The 25486-nt window shown below is 41.8% G+C and overlaps 1 protein-coding gene across 1 annotated transcript in view; it reads left to right on the top strand.

The window, feature by feature from the left end:
• Positions 1-24111, top strand: part of LOC126336763 (lysozyme-like) — a 112471-nt gene extending 88360 nt beyond the window's left edge. The window contains exon 4 of the mRNA XM_050000772.1: positions 23842-24111. Within this exon, the coding sequence (XP_049856729.1) occupies positions 23842-23994 (153 nt within the window). The 3' untranslated portion in view covers positions 23995-24111. The remainder of the gene's footprint in view (positions 1-23841) is intronic.
• Positions 24112-25486: the final 1375 nt, after the last annotated feature.

The raw sequence follows: 25486 nt of genomic DNA, 5'->3' as shown, positions 1-25486 counted from the left end.
CAGAGTAGGTAAAGAGAGAAATGTCTGAGTATGTTCAGTTCTGCTCAGCTGTTTGAAAATCAAATAATGTAAGGGGTTTATCAGCACAGGCATTCATTAATTTTTCTAAGGTGATGTTTCAGTATATATTCTGTAAAGTAACCTATAGTTAACAAGAAAAGCGTTTCAAACCAAGTTAAACAGATTACAATTGCTGTTGTTGTTTATTTTTTTGCGAGTATTCGTGGGAATATGGAAATCAGCTGTCACTGTTCCTACAAATTGCACTTCATTTTCCGTAGTCCAACTTCTTTACACATTCTGTTTGTGTTGGAAATGGCGTGGTAATTCGCTCAAGTGTGGCGTATCGAGGCGAGCTACCAGTGCAGCGGCATCGCTTGCGATGGATCGTTGCGATCTGTTCCTCGTGTGTGGCGCTGTTAATGGAAAGTGTAGTGCTGATGCATATGTTCTTCATTGTCATAGGCTGAACCGTTGCCTTGTTTCTCAAGGCCGTCAGTGCAGATCTTTTTGGAACTGGTCCAAAAGCGTGCTAAAAAAAGCTGTAAATACCATATAATATGGTAATTCATATTCATTCCTCCATTCTATAGTTGCGTTCGCGACTCATAACTGCTGTGACTCTTTCGTAGTGAAGCAGTTAGAGTTGCAGGAGATAGCAGAAAAATTAATTCAAATAGAAATTTGATTTAGTAACGCGTCATATAAAGCAGATAATTCCTGCGGTTATAGAAGACAACAACGTATTTAAGTATCGGAAATATCGATCTATTTACCGTTTTATGCTGTCAAAATATCGAAATAATTAACGATATTAAGATTTTAGCTTTAATTTGCACTTCTGTTGGGTATTCGATATTAATATCTCCTATATCTTGTGTGGAAATCACTGATAATGGGTCTCTCTTAAATTTCCTTGCCTCAAATATATTGGGTCCGCCTCTGGAGCATAGTGATTAACGTGCCTGGTTGCTATGCGAAGGATTCAGTTTCGATTTCCGGTGCTACCACTGATATTTCCTTTGTGAACAGACCGTAACTGGCGCACTCAGTGTCGTGAAGCCAGTCGAGTAACTACCTGTGCGTGTAGTAGCGGCTCCTGGGTGGGAGAGGCCGGCCACGCTCCGTAGAGCAGTGTGCTGACCCTACGGCCCTCCACTCTGCATCCAATGACGCCACTGGCAGAGGATGACACGGCGGTCAGTCGGTCCCGACTGGCCATTCGGGGCCAGGAGGCAGAGCTTCTTTTGTAGATAAAATGGAAGTATTCAAATATAGCTCGTTAGCGTAAACGCCCAAAACCGATGCAGTCACAACATTTGTACCAGACCAAACAGCCTTAGGTAGAAATAAAATGAGAAAGCCATTCTCTGTTTTAATACGGAGTGTTAATAGCGGATGTTTAATGAGCGAGGTGGTGCAGTGGTTAGAAACCTGCACTCGCATTCGGGAGCACGACGTTTCAAACCCACGCCCGACCACCCTGATTTAGGTTTTCCGAGATTTCTCTAAATGACTTAAGGCAAATGCCGAGATGGTTCCTTTGAAAGGGCACGGCCGTTTTCCATCCCTATCCTTCCCTAATCCGATGAGACAACCAACCGGATCTATATAATTAAAGTTCAGATGCTCACAGAGGTCCAGTGTGGGCTGTAATTATTGTGTGACAGCAACACGTGGTAGATATTCTCATGCGTTAGTGAGGAGTCAGATTATGTTGGAAAAACAATTAGTTAAAGTTTTGGTCACCAGGTGCATATCTGTCGCTGTGAATACAAGACAGACGTACAGAAATGGCTACCATATGTAATGAATTAGAAATGGGATGTGGGCAGAAAAGGTAAACAAGTGAAAAATGTATAACGTTGATTTTATTATCAACCATCGCTTACACAATTTGTTCGGCATGAACATCGGAGACGTTTACGAGATGCTCCATCCGTAAAACGACTTGACCAACCGGCCGGTGTGGCCGAGCGGTTCTAGGTGCTTTAGTCTGGAACCGCGCGACCGCTACGGTCGCAGGTTCGAATCCTGCCGCGGGAATGGATGTGTGTGATGTCCTTAGGTTCGTTAGGTTTAAGTAGTTCTAAGTTCTACGGGACTGATGACCTCAGATGTTAAATCCATAGTGTTCAGAGCCATTTGAACAATTTTTTTGACTTGACCAACAATTACTCGCAGCAGACCGGTGGAAGGTCAGAAACGGATTCCTACATATTGGCCTTCAGATCAGATAGAGACCGAACGTGTCTCTTCTCGAAGCGTTCTTTCAGCTGTCTCCTGTGACAAAAGTACAGGGATTCAGATCAGATTATCTTGCAGGCTATGCATCTGGGAAACCTCTGAAACCAACACGTTGTGGAAGGTTGCATTAAGCAGATGTTTCACTGGCCGAGCGACACGAGGTGTTCTCCCATCTTGCATGAAAGCAGTGTTTTCCACACAGTTGTGCTCTACCAAAGCAGAAATCACATGCTGGACATGGACGTCTCGATAACATGCAGAGGTCACGGTTCACCTGAGAGGTCCTCTTGGTGTTCAATGGTGCTTGTGAATCCACACCACACAGTCACATACGATGAGAGCAGTGACAGAACAAATTGAGAACGTTGCTACCAATCTGGTACACTGTTTAGATCTTATGGAGGTAACGGTGTAATATAGGCCGCGCAAGTTTCCTTGCTGTTGACCATGGGATGGACACTTACCGTGACACTGCACGAGCAATAGTGATGCCCGGGGCACGTGCTGCGTGGTCAGCAACAGCAACAGCAACCCCCTCAATAGCGTCCACCAGGGTAGGAAACTTTCCTCTTCCACGTGCCACAGCAAGGTCGCCTGTGCTTTCGATTTCATTGTCATCTTTAACCATTTAAAGTCATCGGGTTTCTCCTGAGACCTTTTGGTCGGCGGCACAGTAAGTGCTGCCGTTCAGATAAAACAGTTTCACTAACAGCCCACGGTCTGTCTTCTCATTAGTCATACTGTCATACATAGTGCTTCTTTTTGTCTTGCTTTTATCCCGTATCTATACGTTATCGCCATGATCATTATCGGATGTTGCATTGCTAATGATAGAGTATGCCCGGATGCCCTTCCTATCGCCGGTCTCCTACCGAAGACTAACATGTGAAAACTTTTGCCGTATTGGGACTTTAACCCCGATTTACCGCTATCCGTGCACGTTCCTCGGACCGAACCAACTTCCATGTCACATTGTCTACGTCCTTATACCGTGGTGTATGAAGTCTGGGTGTATACATTGTGATGGATGGAAGTTTCGGTTGGTCCGAGGAGTGTGCACGTATAGCCATTCTGGTTAAGACGACCTTTCGTGATAACTGGGCTCGAATACCGGTCCGGCACAAATTGTCATCTGTTAGTACAGTGTAATAAATCTGTACGTAATACGGCTCATGTCATGGAATTCAGTCAGGGAATTAATTTGGAGATATTTCGCCAGCAATTTCTGTTTTTTTTTTCAGATATTCATGTAAGAAATACCAGCAAGAGTATAGGAAAAGCTGGTGTTACTGATATCCAAATAGTATTTTTAAACTATTTTATCTATAATATAATTATTAATATAGGTGTAGTGTAAGTAGTCGGCTCTATAAATTTTCTTCAAAATAAAAACAATAGAAACGTTAAACTGATTAGTAGGAAAACTAAAATTTCTCGTTTATTTCCGTGCCTAAATAAAAAAGACCTCTCGTAAAACAAATTAAAAGGAAATAGTTTTCTGGTCTAAGCCTGTCAGATGAATTAAAAAACTGTGCTTAGTTCAGATTCCCATCGTATGTTTTTGGTTAAAACATCGGGATAAAATCATAACAAGCTTGTCGTATTAGTATCTCGTTCAAGTATCGATATCTTCAATAAAATGATCGCACAGAGCAGTACAATGATTATACGTAAATCACAAGTGTGATGCATTTAGCAAGGTTCAAAATGGCTCTGAGCACTGTGGGATTCAACTTCTGAGGTCATCAGTCCCCTAGAACTTAGAACTACTTAAACCTAACTAACCTAAGGACATCACACACATCTATGCCCGAGGCAGGATTCGAACCTGCGACCGTAGCAGTCGCGCGATTCCGGACTGCAGCGCCTGGAACCGCGTGGCCACCGCGGTCGGCATTTAGCAAGGCTGTGTGGTAGCTACTGTAACACACGTGCACCCCTCACACTGCATCGGGTTTTAAGTGTAGTTAAAATCGTATCCCCTGTTGTTATTGCCGCTTGCTGTAGGGGTGGGAATCGTTGCGGTTTCGTACCGAACTGCCGTAACATGACTGATCACGGCTTTATCGCTGTCGGCATTAACATTCAAATCTACTGTGACTTCACATCGCATCGGAACCATAAGCAATCGCACACTTTACACGCGATACCAACACGTTTGCGCTGATGGCATTTACAAAGTGACTATGCGTCGCTATCCACCGATTATCCGCCTGTGGATCTCTGGCGGGTTGCCGAATGGCATCACTGTCTATAGTCTCTCCCCCCCCCCCCCCCCCCCACACACACACACCCACCCTCACCCTCCATCGATGCTGGCGCATTGATACCCAACGTGTCTACGTCGGTCGACAAGACGACTGTAATTGGTTTTCAGTACATAGTTGTCTGGCGCTGTCTATATTATCGCTGTTTTCTGCAACGACGCCTGCATGCGATCTGTACACGTTTGGAGTGACGCTGTATGCCCCAAGGGGCAGCTACGCATTCATTTCCTTTCCGCCGTGCCGTAGCTCCTGAATTCACTCGCCACTGGACTTTCCAGGCTTTTTGGTTTACTTTCGACACTAGCTTCTCTCTAATTTGCGTTTCCTGTTACTCCGAGCATATTTACGAGTCATTTGAGAAGACATCGCTCATTATTTTGTAATATTCAGTTTAATACAAATTTTCACTTACATACTGGTGAATAATTTTATTGTCTAACCTTGTGTCCTATTATTGAACCTGAAGCTCTTCACGATGACACAGAAATCAACGTTTTAGATAAAGCGTTTCCCTTTACACCAGTTACTAGATTTACACTAAGCTAATTTCTAATGCTCTTACACTGGTTACAGGCAAAACAAATTCTGCTTGAGAAACGAGTGCAGAGATCTATTCCTTGTGGATTCAACCAATTTTACGCATTATCATCGTAGTAATAGGCGATTCATGTCTGACATTTTTGCCACACAAGAAAGTTCTTTCAGATGCACCGCAAATCTGATTTACCGAAAATATTGATATTTTGCATCCGCTGTATGACGGTACCGATGTCATTATTGCCAATTTATCAGTAACTCGATGTCCGCCCCCGTTAGCTGAGTGGTCAGCGCGACAGAATGTCTATCCTAAGGACCCCGGGTTCGATTCCCGACTGGGCCGGAGATTTTCTCCGCTCAGGGACTGGGTGTTGTCCTAATCATCATCGTTTCATCCCCATTGACGCGCAAGTCGCCGAAGTGGCGTCAAATCGAAAGACTTGTGCCAGGCGAATGGTCTACCCGACGGGAGGCCCTAGTCACACGACATTATTATTTAGTACCTCGATATATCGATACTTTAATTTTCCGGTCTCTGCACGCCGTAATGGTGCGTAATTATGCATCGGTGACGTTAGACAGGAACGGTTTGCAGTGCTCCGGATACACGGTTTCTGTAGCCTTCGTTGGTTTCCCTGCTGCAATCGGCCGCAAGTCCCTCGCGGAAACCGCAGCATTGCTCGTTTCCGCAGCTTGTTGAGTAAACCGTATCAATCGAGAGGTAATTAATGTGTCTTGCTAGCTTTCTGTGTATTTTTCATGCTAAGAGCGTGATGTGATAACGAAGTGCGTCTTAAGAACTTCAACCAAATGATGCGCTAGAGCTGGGTAGGTCAGTGGTAAATTACCAGACCTTAAAACCAAAGGTTTAGAATCCGATCTCCGGTCTCTTTGGATTTTTACATGGCACTTATCACTTCTTTCATCTCTGGCATTGATTGTTGATACGAAATAAGCCGAATTTCCACCTTAAACAGTAGATCCGCCCCGCCCCTGTAACTGGCTAGGTAAGTCAGTTCAAAGGTTGGAGGGAGGCAAAGGCAGACCACCTCAAAGAGGCCCATGACTAGTACAGCAATGTGGTGTCCAAACTTTATATTCGGAATGATGGCTGCTTTACTAACTCGTTAAATAATGTGCGAATAACGCCGAGAGGTATAAATGGACTACTTAGTTTGCCTTAGTAAACTACATTGCTTAACCCCTATACATTTTGTGTTTTTTAACACTAACAGATATGAAGAAAATAATATAAAGAATTGTTACACACATAGGTTCTTGACATACTTCCAAAACCACTCAGTGTAATTAAAATTACTATTTCTGCTAAAATACGACCAGAGGTGTGATGCATAAATGTTTACTCCAGTGATTCACGAAGTTTTCTTAAAATGTTTCAAAGGAATTTGGTAACAAAGTAAACCTATGTGTCGTTAAGTAAATATTGTCCAGTTTGTTGGCTGTGAAGGTAAAATATTAAAGTTTTCATACATTTGCCCTTAGTCTACTCCCCGCACCCCCAATTCTTTGAAGTGTGTGGATACTGCTGATCGCTCGGGTGTGATGTAGTGGACGATGCCATATGGGACTGAAACTGGAACAGAAGATCGTATTCACCGTTCCTAACGGGGCCAAAATTTAGCGAAGCATCTTCTGGGAAGGAATGCAGAAGGATTAGGGTTTAAGATAGTCGTCGACGAGCCTGGTGGGGGTGAGTAGTTTGGTTCTGGGATTGGAGATGGGGGGGGGGGGGGGGGGGGGAAATCACAGTGCATTAAAGTCTCTTCCCCCCCCCCCCCCCTCACGGCCGCCTAAAGTTAACTAGCCGTCGTCCTCATATTTACTCGGCCACAGATGACTAAGATTATAATGTAAGGGGGCGACTAAGAAGTTTCCGATTGAGAGCGTTGCTGCGGTTGTATATGCGATGTAGCGTGCCACCGATGCGGATGTATAAGCACCGACATGAGGACCATGGATTAGTGTGTCATTCGTGCGTGCGGTAAAAGAGGAAACATGAACTATGACATTATTACTAAATGTTTCCAAACAAGCTCAACATGCTGTTATTCTTTCTTATTTGGCTGCCGAAGGACAAATATCGGCAGACATACACCGGAGACAAGAATTTCTATGAAGCAGCATGTCTATAGAAAACGAACGTTGTGAAGTTCAGTGCACAGCCCACGTCCCCTATAGCAAGCAGTAATGCAGAGGTTTTGCTAAATCAAGTGGGATACACTCAGGTACCATCCCTATCCCCATATGATTAATACAGCTTCGGTCCGTTAAAAAGGCTTTCAATGGTCGACGATTCCTATCGGACAAGTCTTCGCAGTAGGTAGTTACGGACTTCTTCAAGCATCCAGACACGGTGCTTTACTAAAAATCTTGTGTGTCCGTGTTATAATTGCCTCGATGCTCAAGACGACTTTTCCTGATACGACTACAGGTTGTAGGCTACACTGCCTTCGAATGAAAACTCTTTACATCCTTTCAGCAAAAGTTCCAAAAGAGTCGGAAAACACATTACTTCCTCCAACATACATCTCCCGAAGTTCCCACGATAAAAAAAGAGAAATTAGAACTAATATAGAAACTTGGTAACAATCATTTTCCCGTGCCCCATTCGCGAATGGAACAGGGAAAGAGGATATAGAGGGTGGGAAGGGGGAATCGTTAATGGTACCCACCGCTACACACCGTCAAGTGGCTTGCGGAGTACTGTTGTAGACGTAAAAATTGCAGTGCAGAGAAGTGCAGCACACGCAAAGACATTTTCCCAATAATTTTAGAAGTGTGCGTGTCAAGAAATTTATTTAAGAACTATAATATTAGCAAACTCTTACCACTAAAATTAACGCGATATAAAATCGAAGCGTGAATTCACCAGTACCAGTATTTCATTTAGCAGAAAGGTTGCGGACACAGGTAGGCAGATTATTGCTATGCGAGAGTGTAAACGAGAAGTGCTGTCCTTTTCGATCGTTTCCGCCTACTTGCGGGAAGTCAGTCCTTCCGTTCCTTTTTTTTTTAATTTGGGAAGGAGGTGGGTGGGAGATCTTTCCCTTTCTCCCTTGCTTCGCTCAAATGCAACGTTTTGCCCGTGACAATCGTGAACTATCAAACCTTGACTGATTTGTTGATGTCAGCGGCAGGCATGGGAAACCTAGAACGAGTGTCTCTTGCTGGCTGGAATGTTTTAATCAAACTGCGCAAAAAGCTGAAAATTATCCTGTGTTAAACATAGCTTGTAAGTTTCTTCCGTTCGTTGACATTTTAGAGACGGAGTTTTCATGCTACTTTATTCTTCGAAAGTTAGCCAGAAAGATTCGAAAGTGATGTGTGGAAAAACATAAGTTTCCACCACAAATTCTGTTTTTTCTGGTGGAGGGGGGGGGGGGGGTGAAATCATGACACCCCATACCTCCCACCTTGAATCCGCTCCTATGACGAGATAATTAGAGGCGGAACGCAAGGTCGGACAGGACGTGGAAGAGGAGAAATAGGTTGAGCAATTCTCGAATGTAACGTCCTGCCATTTGCCATAACCGATTGAACAAAAACCCTGAGAATATAAATCAAGATGGTTAGAAAGAGTTTGAGTCCCCCTCCCCCCTCCCTCTCCGTAATGTGATACCAGTGCCGCAAACTGTGGGAAATGTGTGGACGTGACGGGCCTGTGAAAGTGAATGGTGTGGTAGAGGGTGGGGCAATATTTCTCCTCTTATCAGCTACAGGTAGTACAGTCGCTGCTGCTAACAAACGTAGTTACCTGTGACCGTTATGGCGACCCATTCCGAAGAAATCCTCTGAGAGGTACAGGCCTATGTCCCATTGCGAATATGGACAACCATCAACTATACAATGGAATGACGACAATGAAACTTTGTGCCAGACCGAGACTCGAACCCGGATTTTTCGCTTATCGCGAACAGTCACCCTACCATTTGGCTACCCAAGTACGACTAACAGCCAGATCCAAACATTCATATGCTGTCAACCATGTGTCTACAACCTGTACTCGTATATCCATTATGTATATTCCCGTAGAGGGGAGACCTTTAACTTGAAAGTCGCTTGCCAGGTGTCGGCAGATAAGTACGATATTGCAGCACCTGTCACGATGCAATGTTTCTTCGGACCTGCATGCATGGCACCGCGATATCTTAATTTTGCTGTGGTCATACTATGCAGCCGGACCTCCACTATCTACTAAAGTGACTGCAAAATAATTATCGACGTAAGTAGTTAGTTGTTCAATATATGTGCAACAGAAATCATGAAATGACTCTTTCTTTAGATATTTAGAAGCCATAGATTTTCATTACACACAGAAATCTCCAAATTGTAGATGTCCTGTAGTAATCAGTATTTATTTGTTGAGTCAACTGGTGTTGAGCTTACAAATCCTACATCAGATTATAAACGACTACCTTGCTCAAACAGGATACAGCACTAGTGTGAAAGAGATTGAGTTCCAGAGTAGACGTCTCTCTGTCTGTCTGTCTGTCTGTGTGTGTGTGTGTGTGTGTGTGTGTGTGTGTGTGTGTGTGTGTGGCGCGCGCGCAACCGTCCCTATGACGAAGAGCATACGCCTGATATGCAGGCAACCACGCTGACTCTGCTGTACCGCGTGTTGCGTCCGAAGCCCGCGAGTACACGACTTATATTGACAGTTGAAATTTGTGTCGGATCGGTGCTAAAATAATAGCATTACTCCAGTTTAGAATAATTGGCGTCCTCTGTAGGCATTCTCGTTTCCATAAAGTTTTAATTATCTGATTACTACCTTTTTTCAATATTTGCTCTAAACTTTTTTATTCCCTAAGGAATTTTATGAAATACTTTTGACGAGTGATTTTTCTTAACTGTGATGATGGTTTTACTTTGATAGGATATAGATCCCGGCACTGGCATTTTTTAGTTAACTCACTTAGGCAAGACCTGAGTTTGTTATACATCCTCATTCAGAAGAGACATCGCGGTAGCTTATCTCTCTTCTGCCCGTGTGTTATTTCTTGCACCATGATTATCCGTGTACGGATGCGCTATTTGCTGACTACCAGTGCATTAGGCGTGCGGGAGCTCTTTATAGTGTCTTGAGGTGGCTGAACGTTTGACAGTCGAAATATCAGCAGATAACAGAGTTCCATTAAGGCTCAATCCTCGCCGTTTTATGTATTAAGTGATACACTGTGAAAACATGAAGATTCACATTCTTTAAATAATTGTTCATTTGTATGAATTCTCCTCCCGCTTTGACCATTTATCCCTAAATATCGTCTTCAAGTACCTTTGTGTCTTCATACCTCGAAAGGCTTCACACTTCTGACATTTTTATGAATGTTATTAATTTCATTTTTAAATATCGCTATTTATAATTATTCACTTAAACTATAAAAAAATTTAAACGACACACGTCAACGTGAAAAAACGTAATTGCTCCGTTTGTAGCCAGAGTTCTCAAAATATTTTACTCTGACATAATGCCATTGTAAGGTATCAACACATTCTGTGTCATCTACGTCTACAAATACTGGGTGATCAAAAAGTCAGTATAAATTAGAAAACTGAATAAATCACGGAATAATGTAGATAGAGAGCTACAAATTGACACACGTGCTTGGAATGACATGGGGTTTTATTAGAACCAAAAAAATACAAACGTTCAAAAATGTGCGACAGATGGCGCTTCATCTGATCAGAACAGCAATAATTAGCATAACAAACTAAGACAAAGCAAAGATGATGTTCTTTACAGGAAATGCTCAATGTCCACCATCATTCCTCAACAATAGCTGTAGTCGAGGAATAATGTTGTGAACAGCACTGTAAAGCATGTCCGGAGTTAAGGAGAGGCATTGGCGTCGGATGTTGTCTTTCAGCATCCCTAGAGATGTCCGTCGATCACGATACACTTGCGACTCCAGGTAACCCAAAAGCCAATAATCGCACGGACTGAGGTCTGGGAACCTGGGAGGCCAAGCATGGCGAAAGTGGCGGCTGAGCACACGATCATCACCAAACGACGCGCGCAAGAGATCTTACACGCGTCTAGCAATGTGGCTTTTTTTGTTCTAATAAAACCCCATGTCATTCCAAGCAAGTGTGTCAATTTTTACACCTCTATCTACATTATTCCGTGATTTATTAAGTTTTCAAATTTATACTGACTTCTTGATCACCCGGTATATCCATACTCCGCAAGCCACTTTACGGTGTGTGGTGGAGAATACATAGTGTGCCACTGTCACTTCCCCTTTTGCATGTTACAGTCGAGAATGTTGTGGTGGGAGGGGATGGGGGAGGGACAATCGTTTAAGCCTCCGCGTGAGCCCCAACCTCCCCAATTTTAATTTCTTCCTCTTCCCATGCGTAAGAGGAAGCAACACGTTGGTTGACTCTTCGAGGGATGTATGCTCTCGGAATTTTAATAGTAAACTACGTCTTTATGCACAACGTCTCTCTTGTAGCGTCTGCCACACAAGTTGGAGGTCATCTCCGTGACACTTCAATACTTATCTGTGACGAAACGCGCTGCTCTTCTTTGGTTGTTATCTATTTTTATACCAATCGTATTGGGTATGGGTCCGGAGTTGACGAGCGCCATTGAGCTATTGGCCAAATGAGGTTTCTGTAAGCTACCTTCTTCGCAGGTAGACTGCACTCAAAGGAGATTCCAGTGTATTTCCTACGAATAGTTGTATGTGATTGCTCCACTTCGTTCCATAGGCATACTTCTTGATGTTTAATGTATGTGGCTGCTTCCAGCCATTGTTCCACAATAGTGTAATTTTACCGTAACGGGTCTTCTCAGCTATTTGTGCGGAATGCTTTATCTGTTCATTGAGGTTCAGTTGCCTCTCCCTCAAGCAGACACCGATTCTCCTGGTCTTTCTACAATTCGCTACAATTCTGTAGCCTTAAAACGTCTATGTGTAAAACAGCGCCATCCACGAAGACCAGCATGGAGCTTCCCACGCTATCCTCTATGTCATTTATATTTACTGGAACAATAAGGGCCCTATTATAATCCTTTGGAGTACCCCCGAAGCTACTTTTGCGTCTGAAGTTTTCTCTCCGTTAAGGATGTGTTGTGTTCTGTTTGCTACAAACTCTTCAGTCCAATCGCAAAGCTGGTGTGATATTGCGTACTTTCGTATTTTGTTCATTAGACGACAGTGCGGAACTAAATCGAAAGCCTTCCGGAACTAATGGAACACAACAGTCTGCGTCTCGTGAACAGACAGAGCGAGCTAGGGTTCATATTATTGTTGTTTACACAATTCATGCTGATTCCTACAGTGGAGATTTTCGGGTCTCCGGAAAGGTCGTAATACGCTAGCATAAAGCGTGTTCCGAACTTCAACATATTGACATCAACATATTGACATCAGCAATATAGGCCTTACGTTTTATGGTTCTATTCAACGACGCCTCTTGAAAACGAGGATGATTTGTGAATTTTTCCAGTCACTGGAAAGACGGGTAACATACAATATGAACGACAAGGAAGTGGGAACAATAAGACTCGAGACCAAGAACGAAGTACTCTTATTGAAAACGTTATAAGACAGGGATGTAATCCTTCATCCATACTTTTCAATCTGTACATCGAAGAAGCAGTGACGGAAATGAAAGAAAGGTTCAAGAGTGGAATTAAAATTAAAGGTGAAAGTTTATCAACGATAAGATTCGCTGATGACATTGATATCCTCAGTGAATGCGAAGATTTATTATAGGACGTGGTTAATGAAATGAACAGTCTACTGAGTGCAGAATATGGATTAAGAGTAAATCAAAGAAAAGCGAAAGTAATGAGAAGGAGCAGAAATGAGAACAGCTAGAAATTTATCAGAATTGCTACCTAGGCAGCAAAATAACCAGCGACGGACGGAGCAAGGAGGACATCAAAAGCCGGCTAGCACTGTCAAAAAGAGCACTCCTGGCCAAGGGAACTCTACTACTGTCAAATGTAGACCTTAATTTGTGGAAAAAATTCCTGAGAATTTAATTTGGAGCAAATATTGTATGGTAGTGAAATATGGGCTGTTGGAACCGAAACAGATGAAATCGAAGCTTTTGAGATGTGGTGCTACAAACGAATGTTCAAAATTGGGTGGACTGATCAGGCAAGGAATGTCTTTCTCCGCAGAATCAGTGAGGAAAGGAATGTATAGAAAAAAATGTCAGGAAGAAGATATAGGATGATAGGACATCTGTCAAGACATCACAGAGTAACGTACATGGTACTAGAGGGAGCTGCAGAGGGTAAAAACTGTAGAGGAAGACAGAGATTAGTACACGTCCATCAAGTAACTGAGAGAATAGGTTGCAAATTCTACTCTGAGACGAAGAGGTTCGCACAGGAGAGGAATTGGTGATGAGCCGCATCAAGCCAGTCAGAATATTGACTCAAATGATCGTTTCGCTTCTTATGTTCGTGTATGTTGTCCATGGAAAATGAAACAAATACAAAAAAATTGCGTTGAACTAATATTAAGAGATTGTCTCACATTCAGACTAATGGTTTTTATTTATTTTTTTTATTCTAGGTGATATAGGCGTGACTTTCACTTATCGCAAGTGGCTACATGACACACACACACACACACACACACACACACACACACACACACACACCAAAAAAAGCCATACGTCTCAAAATCTGTCCCTTTCGGCTCACAAGCGACTCGCATGAGCAGCTTTTGAAAAATCAGAGAAACGCAAGGGCGTGTAGCGCCATGGGAGCTGATTTTCTGAAGAGCGGCAAGTTCCAAACGGAACTTTGAATGCACGACTGCTCTACATAACGATTACTGTCACAATGTACAGTCCTCGAAATGTCAGAGCCTCATTTTCTGCCGAAAACCAAAACACCTGCTCAACATACATGAGTTCAGGGTCTCTCTCAAATAGTGTTAGTAAACATCTGCTGACGGACAGGACGTGATTTCCATTATCTGAAAAATTCCAGTGGGATGGAAACAGGTTCGCAATAAACGATACTTCATGTTTTCAGGAGGATGAACTCCGCATTCTGTATTGACGTTACAGCTGAGTGTCTTTTGCGACACCTTTTTACCGAATCAAAGGTCACTGTACTGAACATGATGGCTCATTTCGCCCGTAGAGTACAACAAAGCAAGTGCAGCGACAAACACTAAAACTCATACAGCATTAGACTGGATCTGAGAGGCACTGCGTGCCATATTACAATCGAACATCCTGCGTATTTTACGTGGCAACACGCGTCTTCTTGTTAATGGACGTGACCCCATCGAAATGACATCCTCCGGATCGATTGAAGGACGCGCTGTGGTTCCAGGTCTTTTCGCAAAAGTAACTATTTTCAGAATACATCATGCTCACATTGGATGTGTTTCGTCATTGAAAGCGGGTTAAAATAATTTTTGATGCGTCCCTGACATGCATATTTTAAAAGTTCTGCGTTCAGTCTCCGGAATAGAATTAAAAATGACACACGTACATAAGTGTTTCCTGAACATTACGATGCTGATGAGAGAGAATTGTGTAAAACCCAGATGACCCGTTTCCCCTCTTATCACCTGTGAAAAGAATGTGAAGGGGCAGATATTCTACATGACACACAGCATGCGTTTGTTCCAAATGTAGGCCAGTACTAAAAAGTTTCCACGTTCGTCAAAATATGCTGCTTGATTTAATAAAGTCTATGAAACGTTAAAATATTCTCCATAATAAGATATAATAGTCATAATCGCAGACAAAACGTTCATGTAGATGTTTTGGTTGACAAGTTACTGATATAAACATTTTGTCTGCATAATACTCTATATCAATGCGGCCTTACATATCTAATATTTTACTTCAACGGTGTATGCCGTTATTTTAATGACATACAGGTCTTGCATGAGTGTCCACCTCGATGAAATTTTTTTTCTTTTTAATAATCGATCTGAAGATTGGGGAAAATACTCGTCGCTTAATGTTTCACTTGCGATCTTGGCTGTTAAGAGATTTTATTAAGAACTTGTATTTTTTGTAAAGCATTACACTTCTGGTCTCCATCGTTACTATGTTAAGAACTAACAAAAACAAAAGTCTGTCGTAAGAATGAGGAAGAAACTGCGGGTCGAGAGGCCGACTGCAGGATTTTCCCTGATAGCTAAGCCGGGAAGAACACCTGCCGCTAAAGGCAAGGGTTCGAATTATTAGAGACCCGATTTGTACCATGTTTCAAAGTCACCCTTGTTATTGTTATTTACATCTACGTGATTAGTCTGTTATTCACCATAAAGTGCCTGGTAGAGGGTTCAATGAACCACCTTGAAGCTGTCTCTCTACCGTTCCTCTCTCGAACGGCGAGCGAGAAAAACGAGCACTTAAATTTTTCTGTGCGAGCCCTGATTTCTTTTATTTTATCGTGGTGATTATTTCTCCCTATGTAGGTGGGTGCCAACAGAATGTTTTCGCAATCGGAGGAGAAAACTGGTGATTGAAATTTCATGAGAAGATCCCGTCACAACGTAAAACGCCTTTGTTTTAATGACTGCCACTCTAATTCAAGTATCGTGTGTGGCACTGTCTCCCCTCTTTCGCGATAATACAAAACGAGCTGCCCTTCTTTGTACTTTTTCGATGTTATCCGTCAGTCCCACCTGATGCGGATCCCACACCGCACTGCAGTAGGCCTACTCCAGAATATGGCGGACAAGCGTGATGTAAGCAGTCTCTTTAGTAGACCTGTTGCACCTTCTAAGTGTTCTGCCAGTGAATCACAATCTTTGGTTGGCTCTACCCACAATTTTATCTATGTGACAGTTCCAATTTAGGTATTTGTAATTGTAACCCCTAAGTATTTTGTTGAATTTACAGCCTTCAGATTTGTGTGACATATCGCGTAATCGAAATTTAGATTTCTTTTAGTACTCGTATGAATAACTTCACACATTTCTTTATTCAGGGTCAACTGCCGCTTTTCACACCATACAGATATCGTATCTAAATCATTTTCCAATTCGTTTTGGTCAGCTGATGACTTTACAAGACGATAAACGACAGCATAGTCCCTAAACAATCTAAGACGGCTACTCAAATTGTCTCCCATTTTGTTAACATAGATCAGGGACAATAGAGAGCCTATAACACTTCCTTGGGGAACGGGGAATATTATTTCTGTTTTACTCGATGACTATCCGTCTATTGCTACGAACTGTGACTTTTCTGGCAGGAAATCACGAATCCAGTCACACAACTGAGGCGATATTCCATAGGCACGCAGTTTGCTTAGAAGACGCTTGTGAGGAACGGTGTCGAAAGCCTTTTGGAAATCTAAAAATATGGAATCAATTTGACATCCCCTGTCGATAGCACTAATTACTTCATGAGTATAAAAAGCTAGTTGTGTTTCCCAAGAACGATATTTTCTGAATCCGTGCTGAGCACGTATCAACACATCGTTTACTTCGAGGTAATTCATAATGTTCGAATTCAGTATATGTTCCAAAATCCTACAGCAAATCGACGTTAGTGATTGGGCCTGTAATTCAACGAATTATTCCTACTTCCCTCTTTTGGTATTGGTGTGACTTGAGCAATTTTCCAGTCTTTAGGCACGGATCTTTCTGTGAGCGAGCAGTTGTATATAATTGCTAAATATGGAGCTATTGTATCAACATACTCTGAGAGGAACCTGACTGGTATACGATTTGGACCGGAAGCTATGCTTTTATTAAGTGATTTAAGCTGCTTTGCGACACCGAAGATCTCTTTCTATGTTTCTCATTTTGATTGGAACTCAGGAATATTTATTTCGTCTTCTTTGGTGAAGGAGTTTCGGAAAATCGTGTTATTAAAAAACTGTGCTTCAGTGGCACTGTCATCAGTGACGTCACCGTTGTTATCGAGCAGTGAAGGTATTGATTGCGTCTTGCCACTGGTGTGCTTTGCGTATGACCAGAATCTCTTTGGGTTTTCTGCCAGATTTGGAGACAGTTTCGTTGTGGAAATTATTGAAAGCATTTCGCATTGAAGTAAGCACTATATTTCGAACTTTGCAAAACTTTGCCAATCTTGAGGATTTTGCGTTCTTTTAAATTTGGCATGCTTTTTTTCGCTGCTTCTGCAGCAGCGATCTGACCCTTTGTGTACCATGGTGTATCAATACCATCACTTGTTAACTTATGTGGTATATGTCTCTCAATTGCTGTCGATACTATCTCTGTGAAATCATTCCATATTTTTTCTAGGCTTACATGATCAGATCGGAAGGAGTGCAGACTGTCTCTTAAAAAGGCATTAAGAGCTTTTTTATCAGATTTTTTAAATAGATATACTTTGCGTTTCTTTTTGATCGCTGTAGGAGTTACGGTATTCAGCCTAGTAGCTAGTGCCTTGTGGTCGCTGATCCCTGTTTTCGTCAAGATACTCACTATTTGTCCAGGGTCATTTGTTGCTAAGAGGTCGAGTATACTTTCACAACCATTTACGCTTCGATTGGGCTCATGAACTAATTGTTCAAAATAATTTCCTGAGAAAGCATTCAGTAAAACACAATATAGCAGCGATAGCGAGGATCCCTTCTCAATTTGCTTGCCGTTTCTCATTAGTAATAAGTGCCCCGTATCCTGTAGTGGAAAAATACGGCCGTTATTTTCCGTGACTTTCCAAAAAAGCTGCCGAGATCCACTGGTTACCAAACCATGTGTCCTTATCTTCCAAAATTATTCTAAACAGTATATCAGTGTTTTCAACAGAACTGTGCTACTGGTACTGACAGCAGTCATGGAAAAGTTATTGTTTGTAACACAGAGATGCAAAGTCACCCAGATACCTACCTTCAGTTCTAATTAGGTGCGGTATTTCATACGCGGAAGACAAACTGTTTCGTCGTTCGGACGTTTGTAAGTTAATATGCGGCGGAAACGGAGAAACAGCTGTAACAAACGACACGTGCAGGAAACGTGACGCTCTGCGTCTCTAGCAGGCATGCTGAATTCTGAAAGTTACCTTTGAGTAATTAGCGCAATACACATACATTTGTGGATAGTGTATGTTGCCGCACACTTGCTGTTATAATGTATAGGTTAAAAATCGTAAGTCACGATAGCAAAAATGAGTTTCAGTTCATTGTCGAGCCATCCTCAGATCTAAAATACAGAAAATTGGATATGATGTGAACAATAACGAGATAAAGTTAATAACTGAACTTGAGTTATATGATACACTCCAACGTAAAATTAATTTGTTCATTGTCTATTAGACACCAGGCAGTCACATCGTCATCTGTTGAGCTGAATCACTCTTGCCAAATTGAAGTATCTAATGGGCATGTACATACTGGAAAATATATTGAATCGTGACAAAAATAAAGACCAGCAAAAATATATTTCGTAAATAGTATGAAACTATTATCTTACCTAAAGAAAAGGTTGTCGTTGGTTACAATAATTTTTATGCAACTGGCCATTCATCACATACAGATCCAGGGTTCAATTGCTACACTTCTGTGTTAACACAAAGTGACTGACAACGACAACGATAACAGTTAACGTAGTCCATATGCAGAGGTAAACAAGTCGTACCAACGCTAGCTCAATGAACAAGGAAGTACTATGTGTGTCACAGAACTGGCTACAAGTGGCGTCGTGGCTACACGAAAACGCTAACTGCCAGATGGCGCTACCAACCAATTAATTTTATGAAGCGGTGACACTATAATAAGACAAATAATGACAAACTTCTACTAGATTTACGATCTGTAAGATAAAAAACTATATTCAAATCCACTAAATCTGTAGCAAACATATACCGAGCACTACTGTTCGTTAAGTAATACAAAACCGGGAAACACTGAATGAAAAGGAAAACAATACTAAGTCACAATTAAACAGTACACTATTTTTGGATACAGAAATGTATGATCAGGAAAGTTTATAATCAGTGTACTATAAGTTTTGTCTTACGGCAGTGATAAATTCCATTCTGACTGTAATGAAAATGAAATTGAGGTAGGCAGGGCGCATAACTGAATGAGACTAATGTTGAAGTCTCCTGAATGGTGACTCAGGAGTTCCGTGCACCACGACCACCACACCAGAATTAATAACAAAAGGGTGGGCCAGCATTGGTCGTTGAAATGGAAATCCTTATTTCTGTTGCAAGTCGATTTCAATCACCGTACTAAAGCTACAGCAACCCATCCATTACCATGAGTATTAGCATCATTATTATCCAAAGTAAAATTCAGTACGCATCCACAAAAACCCGAAGGACTATGCAAAAACACTTGCCGATTTACACCATTTTCAGTGTTCATCTCGATGCCATCTACAGCTTTATACACTGTAAGACGCGAATGCCTTCTCCTCCTATAATGCAATACAAAAAACTGAAGGACCATGTACAAAAAGTGTTTTTGCATGGTCCTTTGGTTTTTTGTGGATGCATACTGAATTTTACTTTGGATAATAATGATGCTAATACACATGGTAATGGATGGGTTACTGTATCTGACAGAGATATGGACTGCCAAAGAACATTATACTACTGCCTACTGGATTACTGCATACAAAGACCAATATTTGATGCTACTAAGTCTCTGTCTCATATCAACAAGTTGCCTAAATATATTACAAAAGGATGCCCTCAAGGCTCCGTTTGCAGTTCCTGATTCCAGGACATTAACTAAGAACCACTTTTCAATAGATTACATCCTCGAGATCACAAGGTAGCATGGAATTAATAGTTGTTACATACCGATGATTTTTTACTTTTAGTGCATGCCAACAAATATAGCAAACTGCTTGGAATTTTGCATGAATAGTGCTCACAGGTGCGACTGAAGGTAGCTCCACAAAAATTGCCAAACTTCTTACTTAAATGAAGTGTTATTAGGAATCCTTCAAAGTAAATCAGGAGGTATTTCGAAGGTTATGATCAACTGGTATTTAGGTGTACACCTGGACAAATGCTGGACATTCAATGCCCACATAGAAATTGTAGCAAGGGTAGGTAACGGTATGGTGAATAAAATTATTAATATGGGGCAAAGATGGTTCTGCTTGCCACTGAATGTAATGAGACTGTACAACAGGTATATTATTTGTGTTTGGATGCACAGGGTACGACTGGTTAAACCTACTGCTGCAGTAACAAAAGTACAGCGAGGAATTCCACTACCAAAGTGCAGAGCTTTGAGCACCATACCTACAGACATTCAAACTAAATTAAGGGGCATTATATCCCCTAGATCTACAAATAAGAAAAATAGCTGCTAAATTGGCTGAGGAAGAAATAATATGAAAAAATACACAAGATTCTCATAGAATCGGCAACAAATCCAATAGTAATAAACAATTCAAAATTTGCCGACTAGCATCAGAGATGGAATTCACCAGACACCGAAAGAACATTTTAATTTCTTCCTGATGCAGGTGGAAGGCTTGAGATGACACATTTTGAGCCCAGTAGGAGACTGGTCAACTACCTTTTTAGACATGGGCCATATCCTACGTATCTGAATAGGAATGATTAAAGACATAGAGCAGCTGTGACTATGGCAAAATTGGAACACATCATCATGTCCTATCGAAAAGTCCCATAATTCAAGATATAGCAAGGACTGCTAGGTAGGCTTTAAGAGGTAAACATTTTTGAGATAATTACAGTAAAACAGGAATTTGATACCCTAAATCTTGAAGATGATGCTGTATAAAATAAAAAGGTATAATTGTAGCCAACAGAAGCCAGAAGCCTGTACATGATCATACTTAATAAATATTAAGTCACATGGTCGAAATTGTATCCAAGAAGACTAAGAAGAATCAGTGACACATAAGAGATATGGTCTGATCTATCACCAGGCTGTCTAGTAGCAGCAAAATATTTGCAGGACTCGAAGTGGCCGATCATCAGTACCCGAATTAAAGCCTTGTGGACTCATTGCAGTTTTACTGCTTATATTTACGTCCACAGGGCCTTAATACTGGCAATGATCATGGTCGCGCAGCGATTCAAATAGATTTGCAACAGAAATAAGGATTTCTACTTCAACGATCACTGCTGCTCCCCTTTCGTTTAATCTGTTCGTCAAATCAGAGAGCTGAGAAGACAGATGATGACCTAATATAATGTGGAACATAGCATTAGGAAAAATACTGGGGTGACATTGATGTGGTGGTGGTGGTGACTATAGTGTTAACAGTGATGTCAATGATAATGATGGCAATGACGACGACAACAACGACAACGATGACGACAGTGAGTTTGCAGATGATGGTACTGATGAAAATGAATATAACAATGATGCTGATCACAATGTTGACTATTATGATGATGGTATTGACACTTATAATGATGATCATAATAGTGCTGCTGTTGATGAAAATGCAACTGCTGATGATGGAGATGATAGTCACTGTGACTATTACGATGCTCATATTGATGACCATCACAATTATGACACTGATACTGCTAGTTGTGCTGATGATCAAAAATGACGCCAGTTACTATGAAGACAATGATAAAGACTATGACAATCATGATGATAATGATATCTACAAGGACAAAAATGTTGATTACAATGACAATGACTATGATGATAGTAGAAATATCGGCAATGACTAAAATGAAGATGACTGATACGGTGACACTGAAATCGATGGGAATTGGTAGCTTTGACAATGGTGGCAACCATGATATTGATTATGTTAGTGGTGATGAGGACTACATCAATGATAATGATATCAACAAGAAAGATAATGGTTATTATGATGACAATATTGATAACATCGATAAAGACGGAATTTTGACAATGAGAATGATGATGATTGTAATTAATATCAGTGACGACAATGATAATGACAGCGATGGATGTAGTAATCGTAATAGGTGATGACGACGATGTTCACTGACGATGACGACATCGACGATGGTGGAGTTATAATGAGGAAGTTATTATGCACTATTTTTGTTACGTAATGTGTGAGATGTTGAACAGTCTGTTTATAACACATTGTCGGAAAAAGATTTGCCACACCAAGGAGGAGCTGTGGGACATAAACAAAAGGTGGTAGGCGTGTTCCTATATCTGAAAGACGATCTCTCTTCAAATTTTACCCCAGTCGCATTGGAGTGGGCGTAGTAGCGCCACTATGGGGACTCGGATCAGGTTTAAGCTGTAATGATCGTGAGGGGTAGTTACCTTTGAAATTAGACGTGGTGAGTTGATCTTAGTCAAGAATGCCTTTAACGGGACAAAGACGCCGTTGTCAACACCTCTCTGAGGTTGAACGAGGTCATGCAATAGGTCTGCGAGAAGCTTAATGTTCCTTCTGCAATATTACAAGAAAAACTTGGGAGAAATGAAGCCCCTGTAGATGACTGCTGGGAGCAATGCATGTTTGCCTGAGAATGCATGTTAGCAAGAAATCTGGGAACCTGGTGGGCACGTGGTATTATAGAGATGGAAGACCATCGTGTTCGGTACATTGCTCTGGCGCATTGTACAGCATCGGAGCAGCAATTTAAGTTTCAGTTGGTATCACAATGTAACAAAGAACTGTTACAAGTTGGTTGCTTAGAGGACAGGTTAGAGACAGATGCGTATAGCGTGCACTCCACCACCATTTGCAACTTTAGTGGTATCAAGCGAGAGCTCTGTTGTGGTTCCAGTAAAGGCCGTGTTCTGGTTAGGAGACGGCCTGTGAGCGCCTGCAACCATTCTGTCTACTTGCTAGGCACACTGAACTCACCTGGAGTTATGGTTCGGGGTGCGATTTCGTATGAGAGCAGGAGCGCTCTCGCACTTATCCCACATACCTTGCCTGCAAATTTGTACGTCAGTCTGGTGATTCCACCTGTTGTGCTGCCATTCATGAGCAGCATTCTAGGGGTGTGTTCAAACAGGATAACACTCTCCCACATACCGCTGCTGTAATAAAAATTGTCCTACATGTTTCCTCGGGCTGCTCGATCACCAGATCTGTCACCAATCGAGTACATATGGCACATCGTTGGCTGACAACTCCAGCGCCACCCACAACTAGCATTAATCGTCCCTGCATTGACCGACCAACTGCAACAGTCGTGGACCTCCATCCCACAGACTGGCACCTAGTAGCTGCACAATGCAGTGTAAGCACGTTTGCACGCTTGCATTTAACATTCTGGTGGTTACACAGGCTATTAATGTAACAGCATTTCACATTTGCAGTGGCTCATCTCGCGCTTACAGTATCCTGTGGGACCTGTTAAGTACCTGTATATGTCACCTAGACAAATGTATTAGATATCTCATTCTTTCTTTCTTTTGCTTGTGCCATTTTCCGGCAATGACGCAGGGTCGGCATGGTTAATCGTATTTGGCAAGGTTAATTGAAGGGGTGACCGGATGCCCTTCCTGCCACCACCCCATACCCCCTGGGACGGAATTAGTGTACCCCAACTGTCTGTCTGGTGTAATCCACGGAATAGTGCGAATGTGTTCAGATGTCTGCGAGCCGTGTAACTGAGGCGGGACGTGGGGACCATCCCCGTATTCACCCAGTGGGATGTGGAAAACCGCCTAAAAACCACATCCAGGCTGACTGGCACACCGGCCTCCGTCGTTAAGCCGTTGGGCAGATTCCATCCGGGGCCGGCGCGCCTACTCGAGTCCAGGAAGCAGGGCGCTAGCGCTCTCGGCTATCCTAGCGGGTCATTCACGATATTTCATTACTGTGCCTTAATTATTTTTTGTTGTTGCGATTTTTTCCATCAGTGTATGCTCAGTTCCATTGGATCTTATAAGATGTCTGTGTTGCAGGATTGCAACGGCAACCAGCAGGTGGACTGCCACGACCTGGCTCTGCTGCACTTCCTGGGCCCCAGCTGCGAGGGGACGATGCCCTCCGCCTACACGGACGAGTTCGACAACTGCCGCTTCAACGCGCTGCTGCTGGGCGCCGGCGACGTCTGACCGCCACAACCATCCCCACCTCTACTCCTTGTAACATAGTATCGTATTTATGGAGACACAGCTCATTAAACTATTCTGTGCACAATCTCCTGTATCCGTTGTTTGTTCCATGGACCCGTAGCGAATAGATCCTCGAAGGTGTGGCATACGGCAGGAAAACAAATATGTATGACATATTTACAAAATAGCTAATATGCTAATGTTCTTTCCACACATCCTTAAGTGAGACGTTCGTTAAGGGTGAGGGTGAAATAAAACAAAAGGTCATAATTTTCAAAAAGTTATTTTCACATTAATTATAAAGGTATTCACCAACTTTTAAACATCTGCACACCTGCGTGCCTACGATTATTCTTAGGGTATTTTAGCCAAGCATCATCTAGACGATAACGCTTCTCAATTTACTTACACATCTCGCATTAATGCACTGAAAGTAACTGCAGCCATGTATCAAAAAACATTCATTTTATATTAAATTTATGTAGTACATTAACGATACATAAATCATTTGACTGTGCTAAGAAAAATCATCATTGAACTAGAACGACTTGACCACCAATTAATCCTTTAGGCTGCTCTTTGGGTACATTAGTGGTCAAGTATATATTATTCTGAAATAGTTTCTGTGGGAAGAGGTGGACAACTTTCATGGATATTAAGTAATGTGTTATGCTGTACACAGTGGTTCTAGTTATTCTACCTACGACTATCGCTTTCGGTCAATTTCGGACCGTCCACGGGTCATCTGTAAGAAAGAAAAACAATCTATACAGTACATAAAGTGCATACAATGACTACAGCTAGTGCATCATAAATTATTTTTGGATACATTATACATCTATTACGCACAGTATCACAAAATTATATGAAGAATATACTTGCAAAAAATTATCTGCTTATGTCACGATTTCAGTCCCTACTCACTCTGAAATGCTCTATTGTAATATAACATGTTCTAACCAACATGTCCTGTGATAGGAGGATTAGAGCACAACCTAGGATTACGGTAGGATGGAGTAGGAAAACAGTTGAGAGTGTGAGTAGTAGTAGTAATCAGCACGCTTACACACTTTAAAAGAAACAGATGTGTATAAAATATGGAAATGCTAACATACGCTCTGAGACAATGAAGAAATTCTAAAATGTGTTATACAGGGAATTAAAACAAGTAAAACGACACGGGAGTGAAAGGAAAGGCACAGGAAAATGTGACTGGCTGCCCACTTAAAAAAAATTGAGTCAATCACTCTGCGAACACATTAATAAAATTCCCCTAAAATCTCAAGAAAAATACTGGACTATTCATAAAAATTTAAAATTCCAACACATTCGTTTGAACGTCACTTAAAACAGAGGGTAGATTCGTTGGCAAATCCACCGCTGCTCGCTGTTGAGAAAATAAAACACACTCTAATAAAATGAGGCGCATAATTATCTGTACGCCACAAGCACCACAAATTAGAGGGTCCTCTCACCTGAATAAGAAGCCATG

Source organism: Schistocerca gregaria, chromosome 2 (genome assembly GCF_023897955.1).
Source record: "Schistocerca gregaria isolate iqSchGreg1 chromosome 2, iqSchGreg1.2, whole genome shotgun sequence".
Taxonomy (NCBI): Eukaryota; Metazoa; Arthropoda; class Insecta; order Orthoptera; family Acrididae; genus Schistocerca; species Schistocerca gregaria.
The sequence above is the reverse complement of the archived record's forward strand: the minus strand, read 5'-3'. Positions and strand labels throughout refer to the sequence as shown.